Source organism: Pseudophryne corroboree, chromosome 6, assembly GCF_028390025.1.
Source record: "Pseudophryne corroboree isolate aPseCor3 chromosome 6, aPseCor3.hap2, whole genome shotgun sequence".
Lineage (NCBI taxonomy): Eukaryota > Metazoa > Chordata > Amphibia > Anura > Myobatrachidae > Pseudophryne > Pseudophryne corroboree.
This window is the reverse complement of record NC_086449.1, coordinates 190,420,158-190,432,480: the sequence shown is the minus strand read 5'-3', so window position 1 is coordinate 190,432,480 and position 12,323 is coordinate 190,420,158. Positions and strand designations below refer to the sequence as shown.

The 12,323-nt window shown below is 49.1% G+C and overlaps 1 protein-coding gene across 2 annotated transcripts in view; it reads right to left on the bottom strand.

The window, feature by feature from the left end:
- Window positions 1-10,368, bottom strand: part of UACA (uveal autoantigen with coiled-coil domains and ankyrin repeats) — a 137,689-nt gene extending 127,321 nt beyond the window's left edge. For both annotated transcript variants that reach the window (XM_063925503.1, XM_063925504.1), the window contains exon 1: window positions 10,160-10,368. In XM_063925503.1, the coding sequence (XP_063781573.1) occupies window positions 10,160-10,207 (48 nt within the window). In that variant the 5' untranslated portion in view covers window positions 10,208-10,368. The remainder of the gene's footprint in view (window positions 1-10,159) is intronic.
- Window positions 10,369-12,323: the final 1,955 nt, after the last annotated feature.

The window sequence follows — 12,323 nt, the reverse complement described above, 5'->3', positions numbered from 1 at the left end:
GCTGATACCACCTTAGGGAGAAATTGGGGACGAGTCCTCAATTCTGCCCTGTCCATATGGAAGATCAGATAAGGGCTTTTACATGACAAAGCCGCCAATTCTGACACACGCCTAGCCGAAGCTAAGGCCAATAGCATGACCACTTTCCACGTGAGATATTTTAGCTCCACGGTCTTAAGTGGCTCAAACCAGTGGGATTTCAGGAAATCCAACACAACGTTAAGATCCCAAGGTGCCACTGGAGGCACAAAAGGGGGGTGAATATGCAGCACTCCCTTAACAAACGTCTGAACTTCAGGCAGTGAAGCCAGTTCTTTTTGAAAGAAAATAGATAGGGCCGAAATCTGGACCTTTATGGATCCTAATTTTAGGCCCATAGTCACTCCTGACTGTAGGAAGTGCAGGAAACGACCCAGCTGGAATTCCTCTGTAGGGGCCTTCCTGGCCTCACACCAAGCAACATATTTTCGCCATATGCGGTGATAATGTTGTGCGGTCACATATTTCCTAGCTTTTATCAGCGTAGGAATGTTTCTTATTATCCTCAGTACCTTTGGTATGAGAGGAAGAGGAGGGAACACATAAACCGACTGGTACACCCACGGTGTCACTAGAGCGTCCACAGCTATCGCCTGAGGGTCCCTTGACCTGGCGCAATATCTTTTTAGCTTTTTGTTGAGGCGGGTCGCCATCATGTCCACCTGTGGCCTTTCCCAACGATTTACAATCAGCTGGAAGACTTCTGGATGAAGTCCCCACTCTCCCGGGTGGAGGTCGTGCCTGCTGAGGAAGTCTGCTTCCCAGTTGTCCACTCCCGGAATGAACACTGCTGACAGTGCTATCACGTGATTCTCCGCCCATAGGAGAATCCTTGTGGCTTCTGCCATTGCCATCCTGCTTCTTGTGCCGCCCTGTCGGTTTACATGGGCGACCGCCGTGATGTTGTCTGACTGAATCAGCACCGGCTGGTTTTGAAGCAGGGGTGTTGCTTGACTTAGGGCATTGTAAATGGCCCTTAGTTCCAGAATATTTATGTGTAGGGAAGTCTCCTGACTCGACCATTGTCCTTGGAAGTTTCTTCCCTGAGTGACTGCCCCCCCAACCTCGGAGGCTTGCATCCGTGGTCACCAGGACCCAGTCCTGTATGCCGAAACTGCGGCCCTCGAGAAGATGAGCACTCTGCAGCCACCACAGCAGAGACACCCTGGCCCTCGGGGACAGGGTGATCAGCCGATGCATCTGAAGATGCGATCCGGACCACTTGTCTAACAGATCCCACTGAAAGATCCTTGCATGGAACCTGCCGAAGGGAATTGCTTCGTAAGAAGCTACCATCTTTCCCAGGACTCGCGTGCAGTGATGCACCGACACCTGTTCTGGTTTTAGGAGGTCTCTGACCAGAGATGACAACTCCTTGGCCTTCTCCTCCGGGAGAAACACCTTCTTCTGTTCTGTGTCCAGAATCATACCCAAGAACAGCAGACGCGTCGTAGGAACCAGCTGCGACTTTGGGATATTCAGAATCCAGCCGTGCTGTTGTAGCACTTCCTGAGATAGTGCTACTCCGACCAACAACTGCTCCTTGGGCCTCGCCTTTATAAAGGAGATCGTCCAAGTACGGGATAATTATAACTCCCTTCTTTCGAAGGAGTATCATCATTTCGGCCATTACCTTGGTAAATACCCTCGGTGCCGTGGACAGACCTAACGGCAACGTCTGGAATTGATAATGGCAGTCCTGTACCACAAATCGGAGGTACACCTGGTGAGGTGGGTAAATGGGGACATGTAGGTAAGCATCCTTGATGTCCAGTGATACCATATAATCTCCCTCTTCCAGGCTTGCAATAACCGCCCTGAGCGATTCCATTTTGAACTTGAACTTCCTTATATAAGTGTTCAAGGATTTCAAATTTAGAATGGGTCTCACCGAACCGTCTGGTTTCGGTACCACAAACATTGTGGAATAGTAACCCCGTCCCTGTTGAAGTAGGGGAACTTTGATTATCACCTGCTGGAGGTACAGCTTGTGAATTGCCGCCAGTACTACCTCCCTGTCCTCGGGAGTAGCTGGCAAGGCTGATTTAGGGTAACGGCGAGGGGGAGACGTCTCGAACTCCAGCTTGTATCCCTGAGATACCACTTGTAGAACCCAGAGATCAACCTGTGAGCGAACCCACTGGTCGCTGAAGTTCCGGAGACGGGCCCCCACCGCACCTGGCTCCACCTGTGGAGCCCCAGCGTCATGCGGTGGACTTAGTGGAAGCAGGGGAGGATTTTTGTTCCTGGGAACTGGCTGTCTGGTGCAGCTTTTTCCCTCTACCCCTGCCTCTGGGCAGAAAGGACGCGCCTCTGACCCGCTTGCCTTTCTGAGGCCGAAAGGACTGTACTTGATAATACGGTGCTTTCTTAGGCTGTGAGGTAACCTGAGGTAAAAAAGTCGACTTCCCAGCTGTTGCTGTGGATACGAGGTCCGAGAGACCGTCCCCAAACAATTCCTCACCCTTATAAGGCAAAACCTCCATGTGCCTTTTAGAATCAGCATCACCTGTCCACTGCCGAGTCCATAATACTCTCCTGGCAGAAATGGACATTGCATTAATTCTAGATGCCAGCCGGCAAATGTCCCTCTGTGCATCCCTCATATATAAGACTACGTCTTTAATATGCTCTATGGTTAGCAAAATTGTGTCCCTGTCAAGGGAATCAATGTTATCAGACAGGGAATCAGACCATGCTGCTGCAGCACTACACATCCATGCTGAAGCAATAGCAGGTCTCAGTATAGTACCTGAGTGTGTATACACAGACTTCAGGATAGCCTCCTGCTTTCTATCTGCAGGCTCCTTTAAGGCGGCCGTATCCTGAGACGGCAGTGCCACCTTTTTTGATAAGCGTGTGAGCGCCTTGTCCACCCTAGGGGATGTCTCCCAGCGTAACCTATCCGTTGGCGGGAAAGGGTACGCCATTAGTAACCGCTTAGAAATCACTAGTTTCTTATCTGGGGAACCCCACACTTCTTCACACAATTCATTTAACTCATCAGATGGGGGAAAAGTCACTGGCTGCTTTTTCTCCCCAAACATAATACCCTTTTTTGTGGTAACCGGGTTGTCAGAAATGTGCAACACATTTTTCATCTGAGGTAGCGGGCGTTTTTGAGCCCCTGATGGCTTCTGAGATGCTTGGGCAGGTGCGGGCTGAGATGCCGGCTGTCCCAAAGCTGCGTCATCGAACCTTTTATGCAAGGAGTTGACACTGTCGGTTAATACCTTCCACATATCCATCCACTCTGGTGTCGGCCCCGCAGGGGGCGACATCACACTAATCGGCACCTGCTCCGCCTCCACGTAAGCGTCCTCATCAAACATGTCGACACAGCCGTACCGACACACCGCACAGGGAATGCTCTGACTGAGGACAGGACCCCACAAAGTCCTTTGGGGAGACAGAGAGAGTATGCCAGCACACACCAGAGCGCTATATAACAGAGGGATTTACACTATACACAAAGTGAATTTTCCCCCAATAGCTGCTTATATCACAATTTGCGCCTAAATTTATGTGCCCCCCCCCTCTCTTTTTTACCCTTTCCGTAGTGTATACTGCAGGGGAGAGCCTGGGGAGCGTCCTTCCAGCGGAGCTGTGAAGAGAAAATGGCGCTGGCTGTGCTGAGGAAGATAGCCCCGCCCCTTCAGCGGCGGGCTTCTACCGCTTTTTTAATAATAATTATGGTGGGGGATTAGGCACATATACAGTTTAGAACTGTATTATGTGCATTTTGCCACTTAAGGTATACTAATTGCAGCCCAGGGCGCCCCCCCCCCCCCGCCCCCAGCACCCACCAGTGACCGGAGCGTGTGGTGTGCTGTGGGAGCAATGGCGCACAGCTGCAGTGCTGTGCGCTACCTTATTGAAGACCGGAGTCTTCAGCCGCCGATTTTCTCAGGAATCTTCCGTCTTCTGGCTCTGCAAGGGGGACGGCGGCGCGGCTCCGGGAACGGACGATCGAGGTCGGCCCTGTGTTCGATCCCTCTGGAGCTAATGGTGTCCAGTAGCCTTAGAAGCACAAGCTAGCTGCAAGCAGGTAGGTTTGCTTCTCTCCCCTAAGTCCCACGTAGCAGTGAGTCTGTTGCCAGCAGATCTCACTGAAAATAAAAAACCTAACAAATACTTTCTTTTTAGTGAACTCAGGAGAGCCCACTAAGTGCATCCAGCTCTGGCCGGGCACAGATTCTAACTGAGGTCTGGAGGAGGGGCATAGAGGGAGGAGCCAGTGCACACCAGATAGTACCTAATCTTTCTTTTAGAGTGCCCAGTCTCCTGCGGAGCCCGTCTATTCCCCATGGTCCTTACGGAGTTCCCAGCATCCACTAGGACGTCAGAGAAAAATAACAAAAATGGAGTTTATGTAACAAAGAGCACCACAATTCTCAAAACATAATACAGCTTAGATATAAGTAGCAAGGGAGTAATCATTGTACTACTTGGGGCTGGCGGCCATAGATAGAGAGGAGCCTTTACCAGTCGGAGAAAAAGCAGGTAAAGATGGTCGCTGAGTGAAATGTGATGAGAAGAGGGCTTAGACAACAAGAGGAAAGATGGCCTTGCTCTGAAGAGCTAACAATCTAGTGGGGAGGGGCGACAGACAGATGACATGCGGTGCAAACAAGCAGGAGGAAGCCTGATGGCGGTATGCAAGCAAAGCAGAGATGTTCAAGGCGTGGGGCAGGGGGATGGAGGAGCAGCCTAAGGACTAGGTTATGCATTGGAGGGGTACGCTTTGATAAATAGGTGGGTTTTCAGTGCCCGTTTGAAGCTTTGCAAGGTTGGGGAGAGTCTAATGGAGTGGGGGAGCGCTGCTTCCCATGCACGAGTTCAGGATTTTGCCCGTGCTGCACCCCTTCTGAAGGGGTGCAGCACGGGCAAAATCCTGAACTCGTGCATGGGAAGCAGTGACCAAGGCAGAGGAGATGCAACGGTCATCAGCCGACCGTAGTGGGCGGAAGGGAGTATGAAGGGAGAGGAGGTTGGAGATGTAGGGAGCAGTGGAATTAGAGATGGCCTTGTATGTGAGGGTGAGGAGTTTGAAGAGGATTCGGTAGGGGAATGGGAGCCAGTGTAGATTTTGTCGAAGGGGAGTGGCAGAAGTGGAGCGGCGGGAGAGGAAGCCTAGCTGCGGATTGAGGACAGATTGGAGGGGAGCGAGGTGGGAGCAAGTGAGGCCAGTGAGGAGAACGTTGCAGTAGATGACCAGTGAGTGGATAAGTTTAGTTGCACTCTGGGAGAGAAATGGCCTGATGCGAGCAATGTTGCTTAGCTGGAACCGACAAGATTGCGCCTGAGCTTGGATGTAGGTTGCAAAGGAGAGGGAGGAGTCAAGAGTGACGCCCAGGCAGCGGAGTTGGGGAACGGGGGAGATGATAGTGTTGTCAACAGTGATAGAGATATTTGTAGGGGGTGTTGCTCTGGCTGGGGGAAAAATAATGAGTTCAGTTTGTCAATGTTGAGCTTCAGAGAGCGCTCAGACATCCAGGAGGAGATGGCAGAGGGGCAGCTGGAGACCTGAGAGAGGACAAGGGGGACAGATCAGGAGAGGAGAGGTAGAGTTGTGTGTCATCAGCATAAAGGTGGTATTGAAGGTCAAAGGAGTTAATGAGCGCACCCAGGGAAGAGGTGTACAGGGAGAACAGAAGGGGGCCTAGGACAGAACCCTGAGGGACACCAACAGGAAGGATGGAAGGTTGTGAGGTGGTTCCGAAGGCAGACACAGAGAAGGAGCGGTTAGTGAGGTATGAGGTATACCAGTCAAGGACGGTGCTAAAGAGGCCAAAGTTTTGGAGTGTGCGGAGGAGGAGAGGGTGATCCACGGTGTCAAAGGCAGCAGAGCGGTCCAAAAGGATGAGCAAAGAGAAGTGGCCCTTGGATTTGGCCGAAAGCAGGTCATTGGTGACTTTCACCAGGGCAGTCTCGGTGGAGTGGAGTGGGCGAAAGCCAGATTGTAGTGGATCAAGGATGGAGTGGTCAGAGAGGTAGCTTGTGAGGCGGCTGTAGACCAGTCGTTCAAGTAGTTTGGAGGCGAAGGGGAGAAGAGAGATGGGGCGGTAGCTAGTGAGTGATGAAGGGTCGAGGTTGGTTTTTTTGAGAATAGGGGACACGAGAGCATGTTTGAATAGTGAGGGAAAGATGCCAGTAGAGAGCGATAGGTTAAAGAGGTGAGCAAGGTGGGAGCAGGTAGTGGGGGGGAGGGAGCGGAGAAGATGGGAGGGGGTCCAAGGGGCAGGTTGAGGGGGGGGTGGAGGAGGATAAAATGAGGGAATGGACTTCCTTGTCCGAGGTGGGACGGAAGCAGGACAGGGTGGGATAGATGGAGGGGAGGGATGGAGGGGGGACGGGAAGAGATGTAATTTTGAATATCCTCAATTTTGGAGATGAAGAAGGAGGCAAAGTCAGTGGCAGTGAGGGAGGAGGGGAGGGAAGGAGGAGGGGGCGAAGGAGAGTGTTGAAAGTCAGCGTGGACTGGAGGACTGAGAAGAGATAAGTGCTTGGAAAAAGGATTGCTTGGCGAGAGAAAGAGCAGAGCTATAGGAGGAGAGGATAAACTTGAAATGGAGGAAGTCCGCCAGAGAGTGGGATCTCCTCCAGGAGCGTTCTGCGGAGCGTGAACATTTTTGTAGGAATCGTGTAAGTTTGGTGTGCCAGGGTTGGGGTTTGGAGCGGCGGAGTGGGACAGAGGAGAGGGGGCCACAGAGTCGAGAGCAGCAGTAAGGGAAGAGTTATAGAAGGCGGCGGCCTGGTTGGGACAAGTCATAGTGGAAAGAGGAGAGAGGAAGGTCTTGAGGGAGGACAGGATAGCGGGGTTGAGAGACCCGAGATTGCGTCTGGTGATGGTGGGTCTGGGCGTGGAGTGGAGAGGGGAAGATGAGAGGGTGAAAGAAAGCAGATGGTGGTCAGAGAGAGGGAAGGAAGAGTTAGAGAAATCAGAGAGATCACATCGGTAGGTGAAGACAAGGTCGAGGGAGTGGCAGAGATTGTGAGTAGGGGCGGAGGACCATTGAGAAAGTCCAAAGGAGGTGGAAAGGGCAAGTAGATTAGAGGAAGCTGCATTAGTGATGTCGATAGGAATGTTAAAGTCACCGAAAATGATAGAGGGGAGGTCGGAGGATAGAAAGTGGGGAAGCCAGGCAGCAAAGTTGTCAAGGAAAGGTGAACAGCGGCCAGGGGGGTGGTAGATCACTGCCATATGGAGGTGAATGGGGTAGAAGAGGCGGATAGTGTGGACCTCAAAAGGTGGAGAAGGTGAGGGAGGGCTCAGGTACAGTTACAGGTACAAACCTTCATTTGTTTCTCTGTATAAGCATCAAAACATGCTGGATAATTTTTCTGTTTATTCTATGTGCTAACAAATTAGGGGGTAATTTAATTGTTTTTGCGCGCACGATCTCATGTCTATAGTGACGGGAGACCACAGGGAGCAATGTGTTTGTTTTTTTCCCCACACTGATAATGCCCAGAAAAGGTGTGTTTAGCTACAAAAACCCGACCAAACTAATGGGCGCAATGGGAAAAGTCCGGTCTGGGCTCTTAAACAGGTCTGAAGTGCTGGTGCTGGTACTCGATCGCACCAGAACGGAGCTACAATTGAATAGCTCCGTTGGGCGCCAACTGTTGAATTCTGCCCATGGTAACTATTGGGATCTTTTTTACATTAATATGTTTTGTTTACTATTTTATTGACGGTGTAACGGCATAGGGGGCTATTCAATTAAGTGTTTTTTTTTCCACTGGTCGAAAAACGTCACTAATTCGACACAGAGTATTCAATTGCAGGCATTTTCGCCATTTTTTTTTATACATTTTCGAATCGACATGGGTGAAAACTGCACCAAAAACACCCGCACATTCGCTAAAACACGTGCATCAGTGGTGAATTCGCTGATACACGTGGTTTTCGCCAGTCGAAAAAAACGCTTGGGCATTGAGTAGGTAAAATGTAAATTCGACCTAAAAATAGGACTGAATGAGACTGGTCATAAAAAACAGCACTAATTGAATACCCCCCATAGTAGAACTATGATTTCTTACTTACTTAACTTTCTGCCTTCATGGCCTAATTCTGAGATCCACGTAAATCTGATATTTACGTAAATCTCTGATGTTTAATGATCTGCACAGCAGCTACACTGACTGTGCAGATAAGATCCTGTAATGTTGCATGCAAAGCCCCAAAATGGGGCAACAACGGTAATCGTTCTAAAAAATTTATGGCAGTGGCCTCGTTATCTGGGTGTGCAGCAGCGGCTGCATCCTTGGACACAGCCTCATTGGTCCTGGCAGTGATGGTGCTCAGATGTCCAATGTTCATGCAGAAGCTCCAATGCTGCATCTTCAGACTTGGCAATGGATCAGAGAAGCCGGCAGTGGGAATCTTTTTACTTAAGACGCATCTTGTGGCTTCTGCCATTAGGGTCCACCTCTGAATCAGCCCCAAAACTTTTCACAGTATAACAGAATAATAAATAGCTAGGAAGCAGCTAGCACTTACTGTACATAGTTATAGTCATAGATGTACTGTATTAGAACAGAAGTGGTGGTGTTTATTAAGGTTCCGGTATGAATGGTCGACCATGTTATGGTCGACAGTCATTAGGTCGACCACTATTGATCGACATTGACATGGTCGACATGGACGACACATGAAAAGGTCGACACATAAAAAGGTCGCCGCATAAAAAGGTCGACGCATAAAAAGGTCGACATGAGTTTTTTTACTTTTTTTGGTGTCGTTTTTTGCGTAGTGACTGGGAACCCCAATTAGTGCACCGCTTCGCTCGCCATGCTTCGGGCATGGTGCCTTCGCTCCGCTACCGCTTCGCTCTGCACAGATTACCGTTCCAATTGTAGTCCTCGTGGATCGTAAAGTATGGATAAGTTCCCCAAAAGAAAAAAAAGTAAAAAAAAACTCATGTCGACCTTTTCATGAGTCAACCTTTCATGTGTCGACCATGTGTCCATGTCAATGTCGACCAATAGTGGTCGACCTAATGACTGTCGACCATAACATGGTCGACCATGTGAACGGATACAGTTTATTAAACAATCAGATATCACATATTGTAAAACATACAGGGGACATGGTAAGAAAAGGCTGAGAAAACAGATAAGAAAAAAAAAAAAGGAATTGTGGGAATATATATCAATGAGAACTTTTGGCACTGATAGAAAATAAATTGGCGGCTTTTACAGAAAGAGAGAATTTCAAAACACAGGGTGTGCCGGATTACTCTCCAGGCAACTGGTTTGTATCCTTTTCATATAGAAGTGAGCTACACCAGGCTACAGGGTGACATACAGCTCAGAGTTCTGCTCTGGGTATAAAGTACATGCGTTTTTTTATGCCCTTATTAAAACAGACATGCCCTTCTCAGGGAATGAAAAGTAAATGTGAATTCATTCTTGCTCAACATACACAATAGCACATTTTGCACACATGCATTTCAACAAGGAGACACATGATTGAAAAAATGACCTAAAAACAAATTAGGACACCTTGGCTTTACACACTCTACATTGATTGGCTTGCATATAATCCACATAGCACATACAATGCAATAACGCATACACCCAAATCTCAGCATGGAACAGTGATGCCACTCAGTAAAACATAGCTCACAGCAGGTCATGTAATGTGTTACCATGGCTGTGACACACTGGAAATGAGCCTGGCTGGCCAGTCCAGTCAAACAACATTACAAACAGGATGGTCAAAGGATTCTGCAAAAGGAAATTGATAACCCAACTCCACCCACTACTGTGCTGCTTTCTAAAGGTCCCCAGACACAGTGGGCTACTGTACTGAGCAGAACATTTGGCTGCAGGCTGTATGTTCTGGCTGGGAGTCACCCTGCATAGTGAATAGGCAGCATGCATTATTTTCATCTATTAATAATTAAGATACTTGTTGTTGACACGATAAGGAGTAGACAGCTCATGATGCTCAGGGGTGCATTTGATTTGTAATTGCCTTATGGTTTGGAAACGGATGTAGGGCTATAAATGGAGATGACCCCTAGCCATCCAGCACTGCTCCTACTCTCATGTCCCTTTGAAGTTGAACCCAGTCCCCGTGTTCCCCTCCCAGCCAGACTGTTGCACTCACTGTGATGGTGACTTCATGCTTCTTCAGCCTGGATTTCAGACTCTTCATGTTTGCGGGCTGCCCTCTCTCTCTCACCTCACCTGCAGCAGCCCCCAGCCAGCTGTCTCCTCATGCCAGCCGCAGCGAGCTCCACATGTGGTTACCTATCACTCCCTCTACTTTGCCTCCTACACTCACTTTCCTTTCCCTACACTTTCCCTCTGGCTGTGAACGGTTCCCTTTCTCCCCTCCAATGAGATTGCAAAACATGATCCAGACTGGCAGTCGATGGGCCAATCTCCAGCGTGGAAAAGTTTGTGGGCGGAACTTCCTCTGAGAACTTTTCCCCAGCTCTGATGCCGGGACACACCTTGCAGCTGCGGGAATGCAGCACAGTGTCACGCAGGTAGAGCAGCTGCACAGCTGTACATGTGCTACACAGAGCATTCATGTGCCTGATGGAGAAGAGAGAGAGAGAGATCACACATGCTTTATTCTACTTTTCTTTATTTTATTTATACAGACAATATAATCAAATGTAAAGTTATTTTAATCTCTGTGTAAAGCACATGCTATTTTAAAACACTGAGGGCCAGGTTCTGAGTTATACACACTGGCGTATCTCCTGAGTCCATTTTGTGAATACTTACCCCTCCGGAGTCCCACGCCGACGTCAGCAGCACTGTGGAATCACTGTGAAAATGGCGCAGCGGTCATTTGCACAGTAGAGAAATCACTTGGAAAATGGCCCATCACGTGATTACCATGCGATCTATCGCATGATTGCACGGTAACCACTTTGGCAGTTCAGGTGCGATTTGATCGCACCTGAACTGCTGGTGCGATGCCCCGCGATGTTGCGTCGTGTGGCATTGCACAAGTGTATGGCCAGCATAAGATTGTCTGTCCAATCTTTCTGGTTGGTACAAAAATCTGATAATGTTTGGGGGCAAATGACAATTGACCATTTGCTCCCAAACACTGGAAAACAGACATTCAGACAAATTGGCTAAATCCATTTGATTTAACGTGGTCCACTAATGGGGCTTCTTTGTGGCAGAAAAATGACAAAACACCCCAGAAAAAAAAAAAATAGTGTCTGCCTTTTTTGTATCGCCCATTTACATGTTGACATTTTGACCCGGTCGACTTTTCTTACAGTCTACCTATTCTGTGTCGACCTTTTGACCCTGTTAACCTTTTGACGCTGTGGACCTACTGCATGTCTACCATTAGTGGTAGACCTATTGACTATAGACCTTTTTAGTGTAGAATCCACACCCTGTTTTATCAAATATTTTTACAGGTGGCAGCTAATGCTGTGTACACATGTACAGATATAGCTGCAGATTAATTGATCTGCAGATATATCTACAGCTGAATCCGTCAGGGACTGACGTCATGAACTGGGCGGGCATTTACACACACCCGTCCAGTTCAGCTGTCAGTCACCACCGGCTGCTGCAGCTTGTGTACGGGCGGTCGGCTGTCCGTCCGTACACACACACCGAAATGCCAATATATATAACAATATATTGGGCATCGGCTGTGCAGCAGGTCCTCTCTCCTCCCAGAATGTCGGGCATGATGATACCACACTGCATCAGTGGCATAGCATCAGCCCCTGCAGACCCCGCAGTGGCTTGGGGGCGCTGATGCTCTTGCCAGTGTTATGGCACCATCATATACATGTCATACGTATATTATGTATTCATTTATAATATGCAACTTTCTCTGAGCTAACATCTAGCTGTGTAGTATGCAATATGATCAGGAGCGGTTCTTGGTGCGGGCAAGCAGTGCCTGCGCCCGGGGCGCTGCGGCCTGGGGGCGTGGCCGCAGTCACCCTGCAGGCACCGCCGCCTACCCGCTCCCCGGCTGCAGCAGACATGGCGTCTGTGTAAGCGTCCGCTGCAGCCGGCTCCAGGGACAGACACTAGAGGTTAGTATTGACCTCTAGTGTCTGTGCGGCGCTGCTATGGGAGAGACGTCATGACGCCTCTCCCAGTATCCGGTTGATAGATAGATAGTGTCTAGTTAGACAGTCAATAGATAGACACCATATGTTAGACAGACATTAGGTCGACAGGGTCAAATGGTCGACATGAAAAATGTAGACAGTACAAAAGATCGACAGGTCAAAAGGTCGACATGGTCAAAAAGGTCAACATGAAAATGGTCGACA